Here is a 24722-nt window from a genome sequence, read left to right on the forward strand (position 1 = left end):
GACGCTTCAACTCTTACAGTTACATTAACAACTTGTTGGGTCATTATAATTGTTACAATCAGTATTTCCGACAGCACTCGAATGCAGTGCAAGACCTAAAGATCTTTGTACAACCAATAGGAAGCCGCGCCTTGTGTCACATGACGCAAGCTGAGCGGGTGGGGGCGGAAGTGGAAATACCGTACTCACCCCCCCACTATCTTCCCTCTGTACAACTACACCGACAGGAGCTGGTATGGTGTCATTCTGCGCTTGTAACTTTTTTATTAAGTACCCGTTTGGAGTTTTAACTCCGTTTGCAAGCTGTTTACTCTCTGCATGATCCCTCTGACCTCTCGCATGAGTTTTTGTTCACTGCGCTGGCTTTGTTTAGGCTTTCTTCCATCTTTAAACTTCCCCTCTAAAGGTGCGAAGATGTGGTAGTTTTGTACTGATGCACTTTGTTTTATCACAAGTCGAATGTTAAAAAAAGATGTGTAATGCATACATTTGTAAACAGTACAGTTTCTGGTAGAGTTAGTTTCTCCTAGAGGCAAACTTTGCATGCCTTGACTGGAGGATTTAAACAGTGTTGAAAGTCAACTCTGAGCCAGTGTTGAAACTCCTCAGGTGCTTGTTGACGCCCCCAGACTCCGACTGGCTCCTCTGATCGTCCATTTAGAAAAGCCATGGATCCTGGAGGAGTTGGTGAAGGCTCTGGTCTGGGCAGAAGAGCCTCGGCCTCCATGCCTGAGACACCCATGGGAGCCAAGGGCCAAAGAGCTCAGAGTGGTCCGAGGCCCACTGTCAAGATAACTCCCTTCCATGGCTCACCCATTGTCAACAGTGGTGTGCTTCCTCGCAACAAACAACCAGGACTGGTGTCTGGAAGAGCAGCCGGTGGTCTGCTTCTGGAAACACCCAGAAGCCAGACTCTCTTCCCAGTCAAGGAAAGAGTTGCTGCTGCTGGGAGTGCAGAGGACCCAGCCTCCAGTTCAGCCTCGGCACAGCCAACAGTAATAGCAAAGGCCAAGGCTTTGAGCACGACGACCTCAAGTCCTCCTGTTCTCAAGGTAATCTCTCATATAATCATTACGCTGACACTGATGTCTTTGTATTGTGTTCATGGAGAATATCTTCCAGTTTTCATGGCAAGGAATTCTAAAAATTGTTTTCAGCCAATCATTTCATTTCATCAAATTTCGAAAAAGTACTGTAATAGTTTCCTACAGGATTTTATTCTGGTCAGGGTGAAAAGCCAATGCAAACAGCAAATAAAGTAAATTCCCCACTGAAACCCTTCCTAATAATAACGATAATGACAATATGGAATAATCATAAAACATGTTCCTACAATTCTGCATGTTCCAATGTACACCCAGAATTGTATTCATCACTTCTGCAGTAAATATGAAGATACAAACTGTATTGAATCGATCACATCATGTATGGACAACACTGACTGGACCAGAACTTTGGACCAAGTATAGTGACAATTGACTGACTAACTGGATTGTAACTGCCCTCCCTTTGTAATATATTAACTTAAACCTCATCGAGAATGACTTAGTTGTTGCATCTTTTTTTGTTTTTCCTCCAAAGCCTGTGGGCAGGAAGGCAGCCAAGCCGAGCTCAGAAGACACGGTGATGTCCAAACCACCTTCTCGTGAGAAAGCTCCTCCGAGCCTGAAAGGCAGAGGCAGGGGTGCTGTCTCCACCAAGCCTCAGCCAGGTCTGTCGCTCTCCCACCTCTTTCATTTGCAGACGGTATTAGATTGAATGAAACTTTAATGATCCCTGAGGGGAAATTGGGTCATCCCAGCAGCAGCACAGAGAAAGCTGTAGTTCCAAATAGAACACAGAGGAGTGAAGGTAATACAGCAAACAATGACATCTAGAGAACATACTGGAAGCTCTGCGGCAAGTAAATAATGCTAAAGCATCTTCAGTGGCACAGTTACAAGTCAGAAGTGGATTAGCAAATATCTGTTGTTTGTTGGCTGTTAACATTAAAAAGGTATTCAGAGGGAAGAACATGTACAGAAATGGGTGTAGAAATGAAATCTGCATTTTAAAGGAACATTCCGCTGATTTTGAATGTTTGGTCCATTTTTTTTTGCAGTTTACTCACATTGTACATGAAGTAGTTTGCTGGCCTCTTGCCATCGTACCTTATTCTGTATGCTTTCCTTAGCTGTGAAAAGGAAGAAGAGGAAGATGGGCATGTACAACCTGGTCCCAAAGAAGAAGGTCAAGGTTCTGAAACAGCAGGAAAAAGTAAGTCTGTTCATTTACTCATCCATCCCAGACTTCTTACCAATCACAACAAATGAACACCTTAACCAACCTTAACCAATTTCCAGTCTGAAACATTTTTTATTTTTGGTTGTCATCTTGGTACATTTACATGTATTGTATGTCTTCAGTATTTAAATTGTGGTCACACCTAAAAGGTGTCTGAGAAGACAGGGATAAGTAACAGCAAATATTCTTAGCTTTAAGAAGCAGCTTGTGTAGGTCTGCCGGGTGGTATGTCAGTTGGGGTATCACTCCCAAAGATTTCACACCACCACCATGCATTTAGAGCCATGGGATACAGAGATACCACACCTGTATGACTGTCAGACAGCTGTAATGTCAAACAGAGATGGAATGGTTAACATTTTTACTGTAGAACATGATAAAATGTGAGACTGTATTTCACAAATTATCAGGATAACTGTTTTAGATGGTGATAAGATGATGACATGGACAATGTGTTTGTCCAACTATGGCCACAGGTCTGTTATTATTAACAGCAATTATCATCAGCAATATCACATAAGAGGTAGTGTTGTTATACTGGACAACCTCAAGTGTGATATTGCTTTTACCCAGCAGTGCTGCAAACTGTGCCATTCATCATAAAATGGTAATAAGACACACCAGATTATCATCAAATTATTTTGATCAGTTTTTGCCTCCAGCAACACAAATAGTGCTATCAGAATTCAAGCTTCAGTTGTGTTGAAAATCTTGAAGCATGTTTTAAATGTACAAACTACGATGTTGAAAAAAAAAAAAAAAAATCTTGGTTTGTGTTTGTGCATGGTTGAGATGTAGTTCTCCGACCTAGAGCTTTGGTGCATTGGCCTGGAGATCTGGACAAAGTTGTCATGTTCGTCATCCTCACCATCCCCATATGTTTGTTCCTTATTCCTAAGAGTGAGGACTGGAAAGCACCGCTGTACAGACAGTTTATGGGTCAGAAAAGTACCCTAGGCACTACAGGCAATCCAGTGTCTTGTCGGCTCTTTTTTAGCACTGACTACAAAAACTACCTATCTTTTTGTTAATGTGCTGCTTTATTTTACAGACAAAAAATACTGATATTTTCAATACACAACACGGTGACTTCAGAGTTTATTGGTAATTATTCAATATATAGTGTTAGATCTCTAGACTCAAGTAGAATTTGGCTCTTGATGAACTGGGAGGGGCTCACTGTCTTGCTCACAGACATTTCAGTATGAACATGCATATATAGGCTGCAGCAGAAGTTCAACCTGTTTCCATTCGTTGATGGGATGTTTTTTCTGATTGTAAATGTTTAAATCTACACTGTTTTCTCTGATTAGAAAGAGGACCATGTCTTACCTGTGGAGACAGACAGAGGTGTGGCAGATGGAGGGAAACCAGCGATCCCAGTTGAGACTCTCAGGGCTGGAGAGGCGGTGGCTGTCAGGAATGAGCCTGTGTTGCCGGCACAGCTGGATGAAGGCAGCCATGTAGAATACACAGAGCTGGCTCTGGACTGCCTGGACCTGAAAGCCCAGGAAGAGCTGCTTTCACCTGCACTCTCAGGTGCCTGATGAATCTGACAGTTAGCTCACAAATTTGTGTCTTCGGTGTCTTCAGTCTACCTATATTTTTATTCATAGAGTTGAATTTAATCAAATATACAGGTTGAAGTAATTCCTTTTTCCACATTCATATTATGTTTATCTTGGTAAGTTCTATCAAACTGATGTAAGTAATATGAGCATTGACTTTTTTAAAGAAAATATTAATTTCATTGAGTTTCTGTTGGTGGTTGTTTATGACAATTCTTGTAAGGCTCACCATCTTTTTTATTCATCACTACAGTTCTTCACTGATGGGCAGGAATTCATATTTATCACCTCCAACAAAAAAATGAAACTCTTGGTCATAGTGGGATTACAAAGTGGTTAAATTAAGGCAAACATAGATATATGTATTTCATGATTGGGAAGTGTTGAACATGAAATGGTAGGTGATTTTTGGCCCCTATGTTAGTCTACTACCTTGATATGTAACTAATCACTGGGCTTTATATGTGAAGGTTTACTGGTGGATTCTGAGGTGGCAGAAACAGACCTGGCTGAGGAGTTGCCGCTATGCTGTTGTCGCATGGAAACTCCCAACAGCGGAGGCAGCCTCACCACGCCTGATCAGACCTGCATGGCCACCGAGAGCGTGGATGGATTGGTAAGCATACTCAGGCTGGAGAAATCTTTTCAGTTCACTGTGGGAGGATTTTCCACAGCAGTGTCAGGGATGTCAGTTTTTAAAACCTGCAGCAAAACCTGACTCACCCTGCCTTGCCATTGTAATGCGTTTCCCCTATAATTGTACTGTACACGCCTGGCATGCCACCAGGCCAACAACAACCTCTACCAAGTCATCAGAACTCTTAAGATATAATAATAAAGTTTGGCCTAAGGCTATTCTCATAGCACAAAAAATCAGAATACATTTGCAGGGGTTTGATAATGGTGTTGAGCAACACCAATTACTCAAGCTGTCAAAATTCACTTTTCCACTTGCCAGAGACCTGTGTGATTGCAAATTCTATCTACTGATGTCTTTGCAGTTCCTGCTTAATGTCAGTAGAGGTCGATAGAAGTCATAAGTTAATGCCTTTTCAAGGAACTGCTAGCCTACCCAAAATAACTTCATGAATATCAGTTCACAGGAAAGTTTTAGTGTCCCATGGACTGAAATCTGGTTCAGAGGCTTTTCCATCCTACCAGGAATAGTGGGGGATTCATAATCACAGGGGAGGCTATGAATCATCACTATTTGGCATGGGCATTGTCAAACAGGTGTCAGCAGTTGTCTTCCAAAACTATCAGCGTTGGCCTCCAAAAAACTCATATCAGTCAAACCCTAATTTGTGCATAGCTTCTCATGTCCATATAACATGACGGATAGTTCCATTGTTGTTTTTGCACTGGCACATGCTCTCTTGTTTCTTTCCTCAGTTGAGTCGGTGCCAGCGTCGAGTGATGAAGCAGGAAATGATGCGACCCTCCAACACGGTCCATCTCCTAGTTCTGTGTGAGGACCACCGAGCCGGCATGGTCAAGCACCAGTGCTGCCCTGGCTGTGGCCTCTTCTGTAGGGCGGTGAGTGGAAGCAAACTACACCTTTACTTTAGGCATCATGCAGACCTGATGCAGAATATTCCTCCTGTTTTCACAGTTTGAGTGATTGTATTTTGGTTGTAGAATTATTGACCCTATGAACCCCTTAGCTTGAATTGATCTGCATTAGACATTCTGATCAGATTCTATACAATTATGCATGAATGCCATCTTCTCCTTCTCCTTAGTGTCTCATGGTCTAAATGCTATTTTAGATGTTTGTCCATGATGACAAGAATACAATTCTGGGGAAGACACAGAATACTTGGAAACTTTAGGAAATTGTTGGCATAAGAGTGATCAAATTTAAAGACTCAAAGGCTTCCTACCTTAATCCTTTCAGGAGAAACGTGTTGTTTGTTAATCATTTGTGTGTCACTGTTCCATTCACAAGCCTTTTTCTTCATGCTTTTGAAAAAAAACTTGGGATATTAGTACCCAAATAAATCCTATTTGCATTTATTCTGGTGGTTCCATTTCTTGTTTTGTATGGTTTTTTGTGCTTGAGTGGCATTGTTTCCCAACGCTGCCTTATGTTAAATTTGAAGACTGGAATAGCATATTAGCTATCAGAAACTTCAATATCAATAAAACTGGCACCAGCTCTCAAAAACCCATATCCGCTAAACTCTAACGTGATAGTTTCCTGGTCTCCTCCACAGGGCACCTTCATGGAGTGTCGGCCGTATGGCAGCATCTCTCACCGCTTTCATCACGGCTGTGCCTCCATCCTGAAGGATCGCAGGTTTTGCCCTCACTGTGGGGAGGACGCCAGTGGTGCAAAGGAGGTCAAGATCAAGCCCGACCCAGTGCCCTCTGTCCCTAGATCAGAACCCGGGCCGGCTCTGTCAACCGCTCCTGCTCTACCCACCCTGCCATCTGTACCCGCCACGCCTGCTGTTCCCCAAATACTCAGGGCCAAGAAGACCAGCGAGCCACATAGGACCAGAGATGATTGCTCAAATATGTAAGATGGATTTGTTGCCATTCATCTTATCTCATCCTCTGTTTTGCTTTTTCTTGCTGCACAGGCTGAGACAGCATCCTCAGCAGGCAGTGTTTTTGTACAGGGGTCTTCTGAAGGACTCTGGTTTTAGACGGGCTACCAAGTCATGCTGTTGCTATGATGCCTCATTTGACAGCTGTCATTACTGCTCCACTGCCCACACGTGGTTTGTCCATAGTAACACTTGCAGTTGATCAATTACATTAGTGCACCCATTGAATCTACTGAACTCATGAATAGAATGAACCCATGAATTGAATAAACAGTACACATTGAAACAAGTTACTTCAACACTTATGACTTCGTTGAAACATAAAACTGAAGTTTATAGAACAATTTATATATAATTTCTGCAGGTATGTGATAGTTTGGGTTTAATTGTCCATGGCACACATGAATATGGGATATTCTGGAATTGGGACATCCTGCCCAATGCAGGGTACATCTAGGATACATCTGCCTTCAGAAACCACACAAAGTGAGGCACCTTAGCAGGTAGCATTTTATGCAAAAAAATTGGGACATGACTTGATGTCTTTTAGCTCTGAATGCTGCCTCAGTATGTAGTTTGAGACACAGCCACAATGCTGCATTCATGACATACTCCAATCTCAGGTGATGAATTATTGTATCATTTATGAAGTTAGTGTTGCTTACATGCCGCAGAGGGAAACGGTAGTTCAAAATTTAAGCACTGCACTGGATATCCATTACATTCTGAAATTTCTTTCTTTCTTACTTTTTATTTGCCTTCCCACATGCCCGTGGTCCAAAACCTACCAGTTGAAAACTACTGATTTAAAGATTTAAATAACATCCCAGACTGTGGCATCATTCTCAAACAAATCCTGTCTGAAAAATTCTTGCTCAAGGGTGAAGGGAGACGCTGAGAGTGCTGCTGATCGACCACCTAAAGAGTCACTGGAGAGCATCTTGATGGCACTGGATGATGAAAAGTAAGGCATGTTATGATATAACTTGTCATCTGATTGTCATAGAGTAGCATCAGAGTTTGTGGTTTGATATTAGTAACTTATTGAAGTATTTACTCTTTTTTTTTTTTTTTTTTTTTTTTTTTTTTTTAGCTTGAAACCAAAGAAAGTGAAGTACCCCACCAAGCAGCTGTACATCTCTGCCAAACAAGGAGAGCTCCAGAAGGTTATTCATCTGCTAGGTAATGAAAAATTGCCATTTGGTGCAAAGCAGCTTCAATTATAATGAGTTAATGCACGTTTTTAGCATGGATTAGAATTAGAAGCCGCAGTTCTGTCTGGATGGATTGCACTGAGTTGACCTCTCAGGGTGTGCACACCCCATAGAGGGCAACACACACCTTTAGCCAAACCTGTATATATTGCAGTGGAAGGGAAAGACCCCAACTTCTTGATGGAGGGCCAAAACAAGCGCACCCCTCTGCATGCAGCAGCTGCTGAGGGCCACCATGAGATCTGCCACATGCTGGTCCAGGTATGGAGATCCTGTCTGCAGCAGATGCTGTTGCTACTCACATCTGTGTTTCATTCAGGTTGCCAGGTCCAATGTCAGAAATGCTGGCTAATTTTAGCACTCTTATGCGTCATTCTAACAACCCTGATTAGCTGTAACACATTCAACAAAATTCGTTCAAAACAGATTTATTTACAATGTTAGGTGTAAAATCTACTGAGTACTTGTCCACTTAAAAGAGTGGAGTGGAAATTCTCTGTGTGAAAATGAGCATTCTACAAGTTACAGTACTTCAACTTCTTAAATCACTTGGGTTATCTTGCCTCACTGGAAAAAAAATATTCCATGAGATTCATTATTAATCTTAATTAGATGAAGTAATATTGAGAAATAAATGTCTTTTCTTTTTCACTTACTCTAAATTGACCTCTTCTTGGAAGGAGGTCTTTCACCAGGTCACTTCAGTGCATCATATTGAGATACTTTACCATAACACCCATGGAGTTAATGCTTTTGATTACCGTTTCGCTTGAGTGTTTTTTTCCATAAAAACACATAGGATTCAAGTTTCTTTGGTCTGCTCGCTTTTCCCCAATTGAAGCCTGTGGAAGCAATTTTAAAATTAGCAAGCTATAATGACAAATGCCCAGCAAATCAGCAGAGGTTTTTGCCTTATTAACTATTATTTCTAATATTTGGTTGATCAAAAAATGATTAGTCGATTAATTGAAAAAATTGATGGCTAGATCAATGAACAATAAACAGAGTCATCAGTCTCTAGATCGTTTTTTTAAGTGTGTGTGTGTGTTTGTGTAGGCTGGAGCCAACCTGGACATGTTTGATGAGGAGCAGCGAACACCGCTGATGTCTGCTTGTGAAAACAACCATCTGGATACGGTGAAGTACCTGCTCAGAGCTGGAGCTGCTGTCAGCCACAAGGTTGGTTGGGATTAGGGGTGGGCGATATATTGAAAATACCCAATGTGTCTTTGACTGTTGGACCAAGTTACACGCTCACACACACTCAAACATGTGCCAGTATGGCTTTGCTTACTTGGTTTAATACACCCATTGAAAACAGAATTGAGTTGTGGTCTATTTGTGTTTACAGTGCTGGTTTTTGGTGCTACTTGCTAGGACTAATAGACTAATAGAATCCTCATAGTGGTGTGACCGTGCATCAAAGGGTTAAACTGAGCATTTCTGAAGTACTTTAGAGGAGCTTTATATATATGTACATCATGTATCACGAGATAGCCTAAAAATATTGGGACATTATTTATAGGCCATGTGTGTGGTAACCCCATGGCTTTGTAACCTCACAGCACATTTATTTTTTGTGACTTGATAATAAAAAACAATTAAAGTTGAAAAAAAATTATTTTATTCATTTGTAAAATTTTAGTTATACAGTTAGGTTCATAAATACTTGAACAGTGACACAGTATTCATAATTTTGCCCTTGTACACCACCACAGTGGATTTGAAATGGAGGAATCAAGACGTGATTGAAGTGCAGACTTTCAGCTTTAATTTAAGGGGTTGAAAAAAATATGGCATTAACCGTTAAGGATTTACAGCCAGTTTTATACATTGCCACCCCATTTTCAAAGTCTCAAAAGTACTTGGACACTTGACTAAAAGGCAGTTTCATGGCCAGCTGTGGCCTTTCCCCCATTATTCCATGACAAATGAAGAAAATAAAAGGTCTGGAGTTCATTCCAAGTGTTTGCATTTGCATTTGGTAGCTGTTTATCAGAAACCACAACATGTCATCCAGAGAGGTGTCTATGCAGGTGAAGGAAGCCATCATTAGGCTCAAAAAGCCAAAAAAAAAAAAAAAGTATCAGACAGATGTGAACAACTTTATGAGCAGCCAAATCAATGGTTTGGTATATCCTGAAAAAGAAGGAATTCACTGGTGAGCTCAGCAACACCAAAAGACCTGGAAGACCACAGAAGACATCTAAAGTGGATGAATGAAGAATTGTTTCCCCAGTGAAGAAAAACCCACTCACAACATCTAGGGAAGTCAGAAACCCTCTGGACGAGTTAGGCGTATCAGTGTTCAAATGTAAATCTACAGTCAAGAGATGTTTGTGAGAAAATAAATACAGAGGGTATACAGCACTATATGTCACTCAAGAACAGGAAGGCCAGATTAGACTTTGCAAAAAAAAAAAAAAAAAACATCTAAAAAAGCCTGCCTGATTCTGGAACAAGGTTCTTTGGACAGATGAAACAAAGCTGAACTTGTACCAGACTGATGGGAAGAGCAAAGTGTGGAGAATGAAAGGAACAGCTCATGACCCAAAGCAGAGCACATCATCTGTCCAGCATGGTGGAGGTAGTGTTATGGCATGGACATGTATGGCTGCCAGTGGAACCAGAGCCTATACTATCTGCTCAGATTCAGCCAAACGCCACTAAACTGATAGGACAGAGCTTCACAGTGCAGATGGTCAATGACCCAAAACATACTGTGAAAGCAACCCCAGAGTTACTGAGAGCAAAGAAGTGGAATATTCTTCAATGGCCCAGTCAGTCTCTAGACCTCAACCCAGCTGAGCTGCTTTTCACCTGCTGAAGACCAAACTGAAGGCACAAAGACCCACAGTGTCTCAAGGGAGGAAACTCAGAATCTGGTGATGTTGTCCATGGGCTCCAGTCTTTAGGCAGTCATAGACTACAAAGGATTTTCATCCACATATTGAATATAATCCTTATAATTATATCTACATGACCTACAATCTTAGCATCTTAGTGGTGTGTTTGAAACATTGTATTTTAAAAGCATCACAAATTATTGCTTACATCATATAAACGCTGCAGTTTTCATACTGACAGAGTGATAACATGGCACCATAGTGAAAATCCTGTTTGCTCTTCCTAAGACACCATGATTTCAGCTGAATTCATCCTGAAGAATGTGAAATGTGTGAAGACAATGAGCAAAGTTGGAATGTTGGAACAACAGACTGTTTGAACGAAAAAATATGTAAAAGCAAGATGCCTCTTAAATGCTATTTCCTTGTTTGCTTAACAGTAACGGAGGTAGAGGGTGACATTCAATGTGAATCATGTTGTCATCCCAGGATATTAGGGGCTCCACCTGTCTGCATTTAGCAGCTAAACTGGGACATTATGACATCGTTCATCATCTGCTCTCCAAGGCATCCAAATACATCAACTGTCAGGTACACACACACACACACACACACACGTATGTTTACTAACTGCTGCTGCTTCACTATCTGATCATATGTTCATTCATCCAATCCTTGACTTCATACTGCACTCATGTTAGAGTTGAAGTGCGAATTTCCCAGCTGGTAGATGGTAATTACAATTTCTGTAACTTCTGGTCCAGCTCAGAGAGAGAGAGAGAAAAAGCGAGAAACATGGATGAATGTAAGGTTTTTCATGCTCAGCATAACCTTACCTGTACAACAACTAATGTTATTTAAATCATATTTGGCGAAGTTCGTAGCATAGAAGCAACTGTCAGTGCATGCAAGGTTTGTATTTTTAACTATCCACCAGGTCATGTAATGCTGAAAATCAAAGTGTATTTTGAGGTTTATAAATATGTTAAAAGTATTGTGAGTTGAGACTAGATATCAGCTGGGATTTTTATTGTAATATTCATATATTTGTGACATAATTGTTGCCTTCTCCTGGTTTTAAAGGCTGCATCACAAGAAAGGGAATCATTTTTCTGAACTAATCACACTGCTCCAGCCATTCTAATTTGTCTTTAGCTGCTTGGTCATCATGTCCAGATTACTGCTGATTGTTTATCAAAAATCTTGTATGTAACAACATATGAGAGAAACACAGTAAAAATGGAAGAAATCTTGAGAAAGACTACAGAAAGAATGTTTTGCATGTTTTTTTATCGAAAGCCATGAAAAAAAGAAGCTTCTGCTATTGTGAGAGATCCTTGGTGGAAATGCAGCCTTACTGTGTGCGACTTATCGACACTAAATTCCTGAAATATCTTGTAATTTGGAGATGTTGATTCTTGACAGGTGAAGTCAGAATTGGATAAATTCTCATGGGAAATCTGGGAATATCTAGAAATTTTACATTTAGGTTTTAAACCCAGCAGGAGAGGAAATCAGTCAGGAAGTCACCCCTTAAGAAAAATAACATTAACAAACCCGAAAAAAAGAAAGTTTTTAGGTCATGGCTGCACTCAAACGTAGTTATGCAACAGTGGAAGATCTCTTAGCTGCTCTGCCGTAATGTTCTTAAAGTGGCATTTTGAAGTGATTGGGATCTGCACATATCATCCAGACACAGCGCTGCAGATCAGCAACTTCCACAAGCAGCTACAGGACATGACTGAGGAGAGTTATACATACAACTCAACAAGAACTCATATAATTACCGTATACTCCATATGCATAAACATATGCCCATGTTTTTAAAGGGATATGTAACCAGTTTTGAAAATTTTGATATTATTTCACTTACCTTCTAGCTGTCATGTAGGAATTGTTTTAATTTTTGGTAATGGTTAACATTTTTTATGCCATTTCAGGCAATGAAAATTCTGCTCCACATCATCAAATTAAAGGCATCAAGACTGTTATTTTTGAGTGTTAGCTGGGGGGAAGTCCAGCTCAAATGCTGGAGGCTAACAGTTAGCATTCGGAGCATCCAGCCAGTTTCCAGCACTCAGTAACAATGAGAAGAAGATAGCACCACTACTGTCCTGCGTAACAGCTGGGAGGGAAGCTAAATATGTTTTTCAAAATGGGTGAACTATCCCTTTAAGTGTGTTAAGTAAGCCCATTAAAGGAAAGAGCTGAGATGTAAGGTATTGCTGGTAAAGCAGAGCAGCGGTTGAATAATCTTAACCTGCCTTTATCTGCCTACACTCATTATAGCTGTATTACATGTGTGATTGGATTGGGACTTGGTGTTGGCCGATACGCTGACCGGGATTTGGGACTCCCAAATCCTATGTGTGTTTGTGTGTGTTGGTCTTTGCAGGATGACGGCGGGTGGACTTCGATCACCTGGGCCATCGAGTACAAGCACAAGGAGCTGGTACATCTGCTGCTGGCCAGAGGAGCTGATGTTAACATCAGAGACAAGGTCAGCAACAGGAGACATGCTGCACACTTGACACATCGCTGTGCTACACACACACACAGATGTGATTTAACACACACTCACCCATAAAACACATGCATGCTCTGGGCCATTTTCACACCCCATACAGGACCGTAACCTGTTAAGGTCAACCCGCCGACGTGTGTGACCTCCTGGGATGCATATTATTTTTACCTTGCCTCTCAGCTGAGTGAACTTTAGCTGCAGTAATGGGGGCTGGAGGGTGGAGGGGTGTTGCTCTCTCAGCTTGAGCAAGGAAAGAAGCACCCCCCACTTCTTTTACCCTCTTGATAATTATGATTACAGACAGGTTTCACTAACTGTGTCATAGAGTTTGCCATTTGATAGTTATATTATAGTACTAATCATGTAATGTAAATCAGGTTGCTAAGGCCAACACTGAAAGCATATTGGGTGTTATAATTTCCAGTAAAACAATATTCATGAGCTTACAGGCCTTGTATTATTTATACAAGCCTTTTACCTTGGTCTTAGCAACAGCCAAGTGCCCCAAAAATATGACTTTTTTTTTAGGCTGATCCCAGTACCTGAAGTCTCCCCTCTCATAATGGCAAATACCAATATGATTTTTTTTTTCCACAAATGCCAGTGCAGAACTGGTTCAGCTTTTCAAACAGGCCTGTCTTAAGAAAATTAATTAAAACAGTTTTAGTTTTTTAAAAAAAGTTTTTTTTTTTCTGTTGCTAATTTGATGACTGTATTAATGACACACTTCTAAAAAGGCCAAATTTCAAAATCAGCCAAATTTCATTTCATTACTGTTTGAAGGTGATATTGATGGGTACAGTCTGAAAATATATCAGTCCAACCCTGCCATCTTGTGTTTGCGAATTTGCAAATTCAAGTCGTATTTTACCAGACAAGTAGGTGGTATCCCTAGTGGTAATAGTCTTGACCAGCTATGTAATGAATTGCTATTTCAATTTCAGTAATAACTTAAGTTAGAAACGAAAAATATGATAAAAATTGTTGTCCTTTTTTGAAAGATTAAATTGAAGTTGAATTATTATTCTATAATGCAGAGGGGAGCAAAGAATAGATAGAACAGATACCAATTTTAGGGATGTTATATATAAGAATTTACTGCTCACAAGAAATAATAATACATGTTGGCATTACCTTTGAAATGAGTAACATGTAATGACTGCATGGTGTGCTTTGAACTCAACACGGGTCTCTTTCCAAAGACACTAGTTGCTCTGGATGAGTGTGTCGGCTAATGCCACGGCTGGAAATACATGAGGTGTTTCTGGAGCTGACGTTTGACCTTGCTTGTGTCCAGGAGGAGAATGTTTGCCTCCACTGGGCAGCGCTGTCGGGTTGTGACGACACCGCCCAGGCGCTGCTGGAGGCTCAGTGCGACCTTAATGCTGCCAACGTCCACGGAGACACGCCGCTGCATGTCGCTGCCAGAGAAAACAAGCTGGAGTGTGTGATGTGAGTCTGCACTCTGGGAACAGAGTGAACTTGGCCTAGGCTGATACATCTGGTTGGTTTTGACTTAATTCAAAATCAGATCTGGTCCACTTCTCTCATGATGGATGTTTGATTACTCGAGGTAGTGGAAACACTGCATATGTGTCTACTTTTTATTAAACTGAAATAGTCAGATTTTAGATCTAGATATTGAATATTGGCATGAATATCTGCTTTTGGCAAATTCAAACAGAAAACATCTGTGTTGGTGTTGGCCTTCAGAGTCCCATATTGGTCAGTCCCTACTCAACGTAATTATCTTTGTGTTGCTATTCAGAGATTTCACTGTTTTCCCTTTGATAATAGTGTAATGTGTAAAATGTGATAGGTTTGGAGAGGGAGTACAAAGACATGGTATAAGCAAAGTGACACAAGTTACAGAAAAGTCTGTGTAGGACCTCATGACGTCACAGCACATTTTGGCTGTTTACTTGATGTTCTTGCATCAGTTGAATAATTCAGTTCAATTCAAACAACTTTATTAATTCCTCTCGGGGCAATTTGTATGGAGCAGCATGCACATAAAATACAGAAATAAAACACAGTGACATAGAGATAATAAGCCTCCATTCCAGAAAGGGATGTTAGTAATTAATCAGTAGTCGATTCATCTTCAGTAAGATTTACATGATATGATATGTTTACTTTGATAATGGAAAAACATATTTGGTCTTTCAATTAGAGTTCTCATCGGGCCTGAAAATTAAGACCCGACCCGACCCGGGCCTGACTGGGCCAGCCCGAGGCCCGACCCGACCCGACTAATTAGCCGAACTTTAGGCCCGACAGCCCGATAAAGCCCGAAAAAAAAAAAATCGCCAAATTCGCCATTATTTAGCAGAGCCGGTCGGCCGCGGCACCGGGGCACCATCAGTCGGTATCAGGCGAGCCGGCCGCGGCATGACGGTGCCGCGTCCGGCCCGCCTGATGCCGACTGATGGTGCCGCGGCATGTGCGGGTCAATACGGTAGTCTAGAAAACTGGAGATTTTTTTTTTTTTTCTCGTGCGCCCCCAACTAGATTGCGCCACAAAAACCGTCCCTGCTGCCGTGTCTGCCAGCACAGCCGGATACTGCTGCAACTCTCTCTCACTTGTTTGCGCTGCGCTCGCGCAGCTGTTTGTCTGTCTGTCACTGGAAGTTTAGCCTCCAAATCCAATCCAGTCTCTCACTCTCTCCACCAGTCACATAAAAATGAAACGTCATAATCAATAACAGAACACATAATTCTATTTTTTTATTTAAAAAAAAAAAAAAAATCCCCCACAGAACCCGAAGCCCGCCCCGACCCGCCCAATTCACGTAAATTTTAGGCCCGACCCGACCCGACATTTTCGGGGTCGGGTTCGGGCAGAATATGAGAACTCTACTTTCAATTCAAAAGCAAAATTTTATGCCTTTTATTCATAGATTATTAAGTTGATCGGTGATGTTACTGACTTATAAATGAAAGTTCCAAAAACCTGCAACCTTGATTCAATCTTGATTCTTACAGTACATCGACCAAAAATTAAAGTGAACTAAAAACAAGGAGGTCAGATGTCAGGGTCGCTGTTGTTTGTAGTGTTATTAGATAGACCTGCCACAAATTAATATTGTTATTGTCGATCACACGTTGTTGCTGTTACTTGGCATTTTGTAATTACATGAAACTGGGTCAAGCCAAATAATTATTGGTGTTTGTGAAACTATAACCAGCAAATGTTTGGTATTTTTACCTGGAAAATGAATAAAACGGCTAATTGGTTCATTTTCTATCGAATGACTTAGCGATGAATCAACTAATTGTTTCAACATAGTGATTATGTAAGAGCAAAGTTAAAATGCAATGAGACTCAGAGAGGGAGACCACATCATGAAAACAAAACAATATGCTCTTCCCACTCAGCTGAGGCTTTTGTTCTTTTTGGAGAGTGACTGGCAGCCCTCTAACCTTGACACTGTCCATCTCCAGGCTGTTTCTGTCTCGAGGAGCTGACGTCAACCAGAGGAACAGGGAGGGAGAAACCGCTCTGGACTGCTGCATCTACAGCTCCAAGGTCTGGGTGGCGCTCAACACCAACAAGAAGCTGACCGACGCCAGGAGAGGCAGGGATTGCCATGGAGAACGAGTCCTCAACAGGTAAACAGCTACACAGCTCAGTGTGGGAGGGAAAGAGCAAAAAATGCATGAATATTCTCTTATGTTTCTTGTTTAAAACAGTTATTTATAGAAGAGTTGTATTTGTACACATTTCCTCAATCTGTCAAGGTTTCTACCCATCTTAGAAAATGCATGGTGGTCAAGCTAAAAGCTGTTTTTTCACCTGTAATGGAATTTTTGGCATATCATGGAGTCTAAAGAATATATCAGACCAAGAGAGATGCACTTCCCCCCAGCTAACATTCTTAAACATAACCACCGTCATCTGCTCAGTCTATTAAATAAACACATGCAATGTTAGACCCTGTTAAATAAACACACACAAACCCATTCAGATCAGGTTTTTATGTTTCCTTCCCTGCAGAGACATCTCTCGAGGGTACGAGGCTGTTCCTATAAGCTGCGTTAATGGCGTTGACAGTGAGCCCTGCCCCCAAAATTTTAAATACATCGCAGACAACTGTGTGACCTCCCCGCTGAACATCGACAAGGACATCACTCACTTACAGGTGAGAGTCTGCTGCTCTTCCCTCCCTCCCTTCAAAACTGCTTTTGATGTGCCCTTGAGCAAAACACCCAGCCAGTTGAACCAAACTAAAGTGTTAATAAACTGTTGCTGATGGGTAAAGTCATGATGAAGTGGCATTTTGGGAGCCTCTTGCATCCTTAATGGATAGATCCTTAATGTGTCTCCTTTTAAAGCTTAATACAGAGAGGCATCTTTCAACTGTGCAAACCAATGGGAGATCAGCTAGGGACAGAAAGGCACATGGGACGAGCCTGAAATATGATGTTTTTAGGGGCAGAAATTTTTATTGATTGATAATTTAAGACCAACTGGTTCAGAATGATGTCACCATTGTAGAAACACCATTTTTCAGGATGTGGGATAAATGGGATTATTTATTTATTTTTTGTAAATTCTCTCCATTTATTGTTAAGTAGTTGATTATTCTGGTTAAGTGACTTAAGTGATCTATATGCACTCATAATAATGTAATATTTGTGTGAAAGCCTTAACCAAATGCCATGTGTTGCGCGGCTCAAAGCAATGTGTTGTCTGTCAGTGATGCTGCCCCTCTCTCCCTCAGCACTGCACCTGTACAGACGACTGCTCATCCAGCACTTGCATGTGTGGTCAGCTCAGTCTGCGGTGTTGGTATGACAGCGTAAGTCATGCATGCACACACATCACAGAATGTGACATTACATTTCCTTTTGATACTGGTTCAACATTAGATGGTTTTGACATTTTGTTTTCCTGGAGGGATATTTAGCAGAGAGAGTAGGAATGTAAGACAAAGAAACATAATGAGTACAATTCCATTAGTTCTGTCATTTAACTGAGACCAAAATATGACCCAAATGTCAAACTTTAATTTAGATTAATACAGAATGTTTTGTTTTCATCACCATAATTAATAAATATAAGTGGAGCTCATTTCTCTTACAGGTGCACTGTTTAAAATCGAATTGAAGTGAGAACATTTGAGGCTCAACTGGCAGAACAATGTGGAATAAGCATGAAATTTGATGGTTGAGTGTACATGGGTTAGGGTTAGGAACAATAGTTGTGGAATAATCACAAAGCCTCAAGGTTGAGACTCCATGGTTCTCATCCTAAGCTTGACTTTTGTCAGCTGAGGCTAAACAGTCCTCACTTGCATAGTACACTTGAAACAATTAATTTCTTCTTGTGTTTTTTGATATTTTCCTTTCATAGCTTCAGAACTTTCTTTAGTACGTAAAGAAGTTCCACATAGTGTTTATAAGGTCTTATGAAGTCTTAAACTTGGCACATTCAAAGCTGCAGATACACTGTCTAAAGAAATAAAGATGTTTTCATTCCTCACAGGATAAGGTAACTTATTTCTTCTTGTGTGTGCAGGAAGGTCGTCTGCCACTGGATTTCTGTGAGCGGGAACCTCCGGTGCTGTTTGAGTGTAATCACGCCTGCTCCTGCTGGAGGACCTGCAGGAACCGAGTGGTGCAGAATGGACTGAGGTGAGCCAGCCTGCCCGCTCCACGGAGGACATTAACTCTTAAAATTCTTTGGGGTTGTCAAAAAGAAAACATTTCTTTGATCGTTTGGCTGATCAGACCTGGATCAAACTGTATTTGCTAATACTACTATTACAACTACTACTAATAATAATGATTATGATAACATTGTATAGAAAAATCATCTTTCAGTATGAGCTGGTGGGTGTTTACTTTATCAAGACAGATCAGGTCGTCAGTAAAAAAATATTCTTGCCATCTATTTTAGTTTTATTTTGGACAATTTTATTATTGTTATTATGTGTGTACCTTGAGACAAACGTGTGTATCTTGTATGATTACTAGTCCACCAAATTTTGGTGCGTAGCTCTGCCCACAGTTTTGGCGTTACCTCCATGCACCAAATATGAAAAACGTGCGGCCCGATTGCAAAAAGCGTGCAATTACTTTTATAAGCATTCCGATGTACTGATTTTTCGCAATTCCAGTTAAAACATGATTTTTGGCCCATTACAGAAGAATTGGTGAATTTTTTCCAGGCTGTATGTTGCACACATTTTGTGCTACAGACACACACAAAATACGAAAAATGTGCGTCTTGTTGAGGAGAAGCGGGATATCAATTGTCTAAGTGATATGATTTGGCAATTTTTATTTTATTTTATTTTATTTTTTTAATTAAAGTTTTAAGCGTGATTAAAAGAGCTAGCTAGAGAGTCCCCTCTCACTGACACAGGCAGGGCCAGAGATACACACGTAGCTCTGGCTCCCTCCTTTTCTGTCTCAGTGGCCACTAGCACTGCTGCCACTACAACCCAGCAATCACCCCACACACCTTACCAAACACCCTAGCAACCCCCTTGCAACCACCCCAAATACTATAGCAACTGCCTGGCAATACCCTAGCAACCATTATGAACACCACAGCAACAATCTAGCAACCACCCAGAACACCATAGCAACTGCCTAGCAATGTGAATTCATATAAAATCAACTGAAGCGTTTTCCTTTACCCCTTCAACTGTGCCACTGCCATTGGTGTGTTCCTCCCTACAAAAGCGTGCTGCACAGCCAAGCTTTGTGCAAACCCACAGAGCTTTATTTTAAATTCTCGTGGAGATCCAAAGGTTTTCAAACATACCAAACTGGTCTTGTTGAATTACAGGGAAATGTGTATAAATGAATAAATGTATGAATGATGTCAAAGGCATATGGATATTTTCTATCTGATGTAATGCTGCAGCCATAAAGCAGTGGCATCTTCACAATATGTGGGTGATGTTGTTTTACAGTATTTGAAGAAAAACATTTTTCTAACTTTGAAGCCAGTTAAGGGGGGGCTTAAGGGAAAAACATAGTTTCAGGGGTTAATTTTTTTCAGTGTAAGTTTTTAGTCAGCAAAATATATTAAAGTTCTTTTCCTGTGATAATCTAAACATTTTGCTCTTGTTTTCCTGTGCAGCAAACCACACCCCTATGTATTGCAAAAGGCAAAAGTAAGAATTGTTTGGAAATACTTTTTGACCCAGGTTTGGGTCGGCTGCTTCTCTGTCGGCTGCCAGGTCTGTAAAAGTAATGGCTGCTGCCTGGTTGTTGTTTGTTTCAGAGCCCGGCTGCAGCTCTACAGGACACAGAAGATGGGCTGGGGAGTGAGGGCGATGCAGGATATTCCTCAAGGAACATTCATTTGCGAGTGAGGACAGGCTCTCATAAAAGAAACAACTGAATGTAGTGTTTTGCAGCATGAAATATTGAAGAGAAGCTGAGCTCTGAGCTTTCCTCTAACTGAATGCCTCCACAGGTATGTTGGGGAGATCATATCTGACGGAGAAGCTGACAAAAGAGAGAATGATTCTTTCCTCTTCACCCTCGACAATAAGGTGACATAATTAGCCTGCATGAATGTTTAAAGCTGCACTGAGTAACTGTGAACACTTTGGCAGCAAGAGGTAACTGTTTGGAAACCTGACGTCAGTAAACTGTGCTGCACACCAGTCTTTACACAATACCAGATACCAAAGGGACATGAGAGGGAAGAGATGTGATGTTGGCGAGTCCAGCTGTCTGTCGATGAAGTGCTGCTAACTGTTGTTTAGGAGCAGTTTGGATTTCATCCTAACCCTAACCCTAACCCTAATCCTATCAGTGATCATACCATCATCAGCATTTCATTTGGGCACACAGGGTAAATCTAAAGCCTCTCAATTAATTGAGATGGTGTTCTACTCTGCTCCTGTCTCACTTTGTAATTTAGACTGATAAATTGGATGAACTGTACATTAAAAGTACAGTTCAACCATTTTGAAAAAAGATATTCCTTCACTTTCTCCCCCAGCTGTTCTGTAGGACAGTAGTGGGTCTATCTTCCTCTCATTGTTACTGAGTGCTGGATACTGGCTGGATGCTCCAAATGCTAACTGTTAGCCTGCTGACACTGAGGTGGACTTCCTTCCAGCTACCATTCTGAAAAATAACTGCTTTAATCCACTGAAGTTGTTTAATAGACAAAGTTAGAGTTTGATGTGTAGCAGGAGCTTACTAGGACACTATTGTCCTCCATAGCAGTTAGGGCTGAAAAGAAGTTTGTTTCAGAATGGGTGAACTATCCCTCGAAGAGTCCCAAACTTGAAACATGTCACAAATTAATATAGTAGCTGCATCTATTCAGTTCTCATCTTCTCACTAGTTTTGAATAATTTCAAAATTCCACTGTATTTCATGTGATTTAAGAAAAAAAAAAAAAAAAACACCAGTCACTTGTGACTTTGTGTTAGTGCATTCACTTGTTAGTCAAGAGGGGGCACTGCACAGTTACTCATCCACAGAGCACACTTGTCTGACCAAGTGCAGCATTTAATTGCAACATGTTTATCCTCTACATTTTTTTTACCTGCCTTTTCCCACTCAGGGTGGTGGGGGGTTGGAGCCTATCCCAGCATGCATTGGGTGCAAGGCAGGGAGACAACACTGGACAGGTCACCAGACGATCACATAATTTACACAGATAGGCAGACACTTCTTTTCATAGCCATGTGCAGTTTAGAGCAGGGTTTCTCAACCTTTACTACCTCAGGACCCACAAGATGAATTCTTCACTGAATTATTTAATCTCTTATTGGAAAACGTGTCAGTGTCAACAGGCCATTGTTGTAAATAAGAATTTATTCTTAAAGATTACATAAAATAAATTGAAACAAAGACTACAGCTTGACGATATTCCCCTTGTAAATCCATACTTGATATAATATGGGTTATTTCTGCAGACAGTCTTAGAAGTTTTCAGAGGAATACTAACCCTATCTTGTTTCTCTTTTTAGAAAACTCTTCTTGTGTTGAACTCATCTTGTATCTGACTTGATCTGAAACTTTTCTTGTGCAGCTGTGAGGTTGATTGACAGGCCCATGACATGTCTTGTCAAATACTGTGATAGAAAAATGATTATTGCACTTACTGTATATCTACTCATAGATCCTGAAATAGTTTGTTTTCAAAACACCAGGTTAAGTCTTCATGGAAAAACAAAGTTTTTGCCACAGACCACTAAAGACCACAAACACTTTCATGATGTTGGGTCCGTGGACCACAAAGGGGTGCTCAAAGCCCACTGCTGGGCCGCAGCCCAGTAGTTGAGAAACCTCAGTTTTGAGTCTCCAGTCCTTCTCAATGTCTTAGAAACTTAGGTAAACACCAGAACTCCACTCAGACAGGGCTGGGACTCAAACCCACAGCCTCTTAGCTGAGAGGCCACAGTGCTCAACATGCACTGTGCAGTCGTCTCTTGTCTGTTCAGTCCAGCATCTGTGGATCTGTGTCGCCCCCGCAGGTAGGTGACGTGCACTGTATTGACGCACGGCTTTTTGGCAACATCGGCCGCTTCATCAACCACCTATGCGAGCCAAACCTGCTGGCTGTGCGTGTGTTCACCATGCACCAGGACCTGCGCTTCCCCCGGATAGCCCTCTTCTCCAGTCGGCCCATTAAGGCTGGAGACCAGATAGGGTGAGTGACTGTACACATGCTCAGTGTGGTTATGACATTACTGTGGAAATGAACTGTGGATTTTCGGTTTTATGCAGCAGCAGTTTGTCCCCGCCCTTGAAAGGTCCTGGCAATCGGATGAACTGTGTAAAAACACAACTGTAGCATTTAAATGAAGGAAAACTGAGCAAATCATTAAGCCAACCTCTTTTCCAAGGTTCCTTTTGCACCTAGAATCTAACAAGCGGTTTTAGAGACATAATTTATTATTAATGAGCCACTGGCTGTTGATTGACTGGTAATAATGGTGACCCTGCCTTCTTACGTGACATGAGCAAGGGCTGCGAAAGCATGGGCAGGATGATAAATTTAAGATTCTAAATGACTGGTTGATATTTAATGAGACCCAACTTGGGCCTATTCTGATTGCCTTGTTTCTATGGTGACATCATTTCCCACAGAGAACATTGGTTTAAACAGCCAGAACAATCATCTTTTAACATTATTTTAGAAAACATCCCAGACTGCAACATACATGCCAAAACTAGGAGGAACTTTTTACTCTAATACCCCCATTTCAAAATGTCTTACCCAGTTTCAAATATCTTAAATTAAATCATGGGTTCTTAGATTGTGGATAAGTATGCCAGAGAACCTTAGCATCATTAGCATCACTTTAAAATCATTTGTAGACTTGCTTTTATGCAATTATATTATGCTGTAGCTCCATGCATTCAGTCACAGAGTACAGATTTGGTAACCTCCATAAGCATTTTATCAGAGACCATTCAGTATTAAATTGCATAAAAACTGCATTAACTAGCTGCCTAGATAACATCTGACCAGCTACTGGATTGTTGGCTCGTCAGCCCGGTTGATGTCTGCTAGTGTTACAGGTCTGGCCACTTGGCTAGCCAGTAGAATAAGAAATGGATAGCATCAGGACTGAAACAGACAACATGAGGAGTGTTTTTGGCCCCAGAAAACCTTCATGCATGTGTGAAGCCAGTGTGATTGTTATCCATAATAGATGAGTAGATGTCTCTTCCTCTTTACTCTCCTGCCAGGTTTGACTATGGCGATCACTACTGGAGGATCAAGAGCAAGCACTTCAGCTGCCAGTGTGGCTCTCCAAAGTGCCGCCACTCATCAGCTAACAGATAGATGCATAACTCACTGATGGTTTTACTAGCATGCCCCTCCCTCTCTCCACACACACACACACACACACACACACACACACACACACACACACACACACACACACACAGAACACTGCCCCATGTTGCCATGCACTGCTCTAGACTCTGAGGCGCTGCCTTTTGAACCTGATCACAGAAAATTGGTGCTTTGACTCAGCAGCTGCCATCAGAATAGCATGAATTTGTCTATACTCATTGGACTGTGTTGATCTTCTAAAATCTACTGTTTCCCAGCTACTCATGAAAAATGTCACATTCCACCATCTACCAGTACAGGATCTAATTTATTTATACACTTCGTTCATTATTCCATCTCAACTGCAGCCTGGCTTCAACCAAGGTAAATACCCAGGGTAAAAACAGCTAGGAATAGGCATTGAAGTGATATGGACCAATTTTGAAATGAATGAATAAAAACATTAATGAGTCAATCAGAGAATCTTAGCAGATAACTTGAACCCTTATGGCCTCTCTTTGTAGTAATGCCAATTATCAAATTATTGGATTTATAAACTGAAATCATGTTTTTACTAGACTGTAATGTTTTATGAACCTAATTTTTTACTACATGTCTAATTAGCAATTAAATACATTTTAAAGCATCTCTCTCATTTGTCATTTTTGGATGATCAGCTGTCAGTTTAACACTGAGGTCAGATGTCAGGTTCTGGAGCTGGCAGCTGTTTGAACACAGCAGGGCAGGGAGTTGAACCCAGCTCCTTTAGTTTAAGGGCAGCTTCTCTTGACTCTTAGGACAGGGCCTCTGGAACGTTTCCACTTCTTTGACCCTCAAAGAGATTCCCATTTGGGCCACAGATGCTCATTTGATCAGATTTAGCACCAAGGAAGCCAGAAAGGATTTTTGTTGTTGTTGATTTAGTATTGAAATATAAAACTGTCTATGCTTGACTGAATAGAAA

At 41.0% G+C, this 24722-nt stretch overlaps 1 protein-coding gene across 3 annotated transcripts; it reads left to right on the forward strand.

Annotated features, from left to right (window-relative positions):
• Nucleotides 1-124: 124 nt before the first annotated feature.
• On the forward strand, nucleotides 125-24404 carry ehmt1a (euchromatic histone-lysine N-methyltransferase 1a). 3 transcript variants are annotated; one of them, XM_030059365.1, is made up of 23 exons: nucleotides 125-233; nucleotides 610-1052; nucleotides 1582-1711; nucleotides 2174-2256; nucleotides 3597-3822; nucleotides 4322-4467; nucleotides 5244-5387; nucleotides 6068-6372; nucleotides 7284-7367; nucleotides 7497-7585; nucleotides 7772-7878; nucleotides 8674-8796; nucleotides 10953-11054; nucleotides 12859-12963; nucleotides 14285-14439; nucleotides 16432-16599; nucleotides 16985-17129; nucleotides 17712-17789; nucleotides 18509-18624; nucleotides 20228-20314; nucleotides 20423-20501; nucleotides 22446-22621; nucleotides 23668-24404. In XM_030059365.1, exons 2-23 carry the CDS (start codon nucleotides 669-671, stop codon nucleotides 23762-23764), a joined length of 3129 nt encoding a protein of 1042 aa, XP_029915225.1. In that variant the 5' UTR covers nucleotides 125-233; nucleotides 610-668; the 3' UTR covers nucleotides 23765-24404. The 3 variants fall into 3 exon arrangements, with proteins under 3 accessions (XP_029915225.1, XP_029915228.1, XP_029915227.1); XM_030059368.1 differs by having other exon boundaries at nucleotides 206-233; nucleotides 662-1052; XM_030059367.1 differs by lacking the exon at nucleotides 125-233 and adding an exon at nucleotides 243-406.
• The last annotated feature ends 318 nt before the right edge of the window (nucleotides 24405-24722 follow it).

This window comes from Myripristis murdjan, chromosome 9 (genome assembly GCF_902150065.1).
Source record: "Myripristis murdjan chromosome 9, fMyrMur1.1, whole genome shotgun sequence".
NCBI classification, from domain to species: Eukaryota; Metazoa; Chordata; class Actinopteri; order Holocentriformes; family Holocentridae; genus Myripristis; species Myripristis murdjan.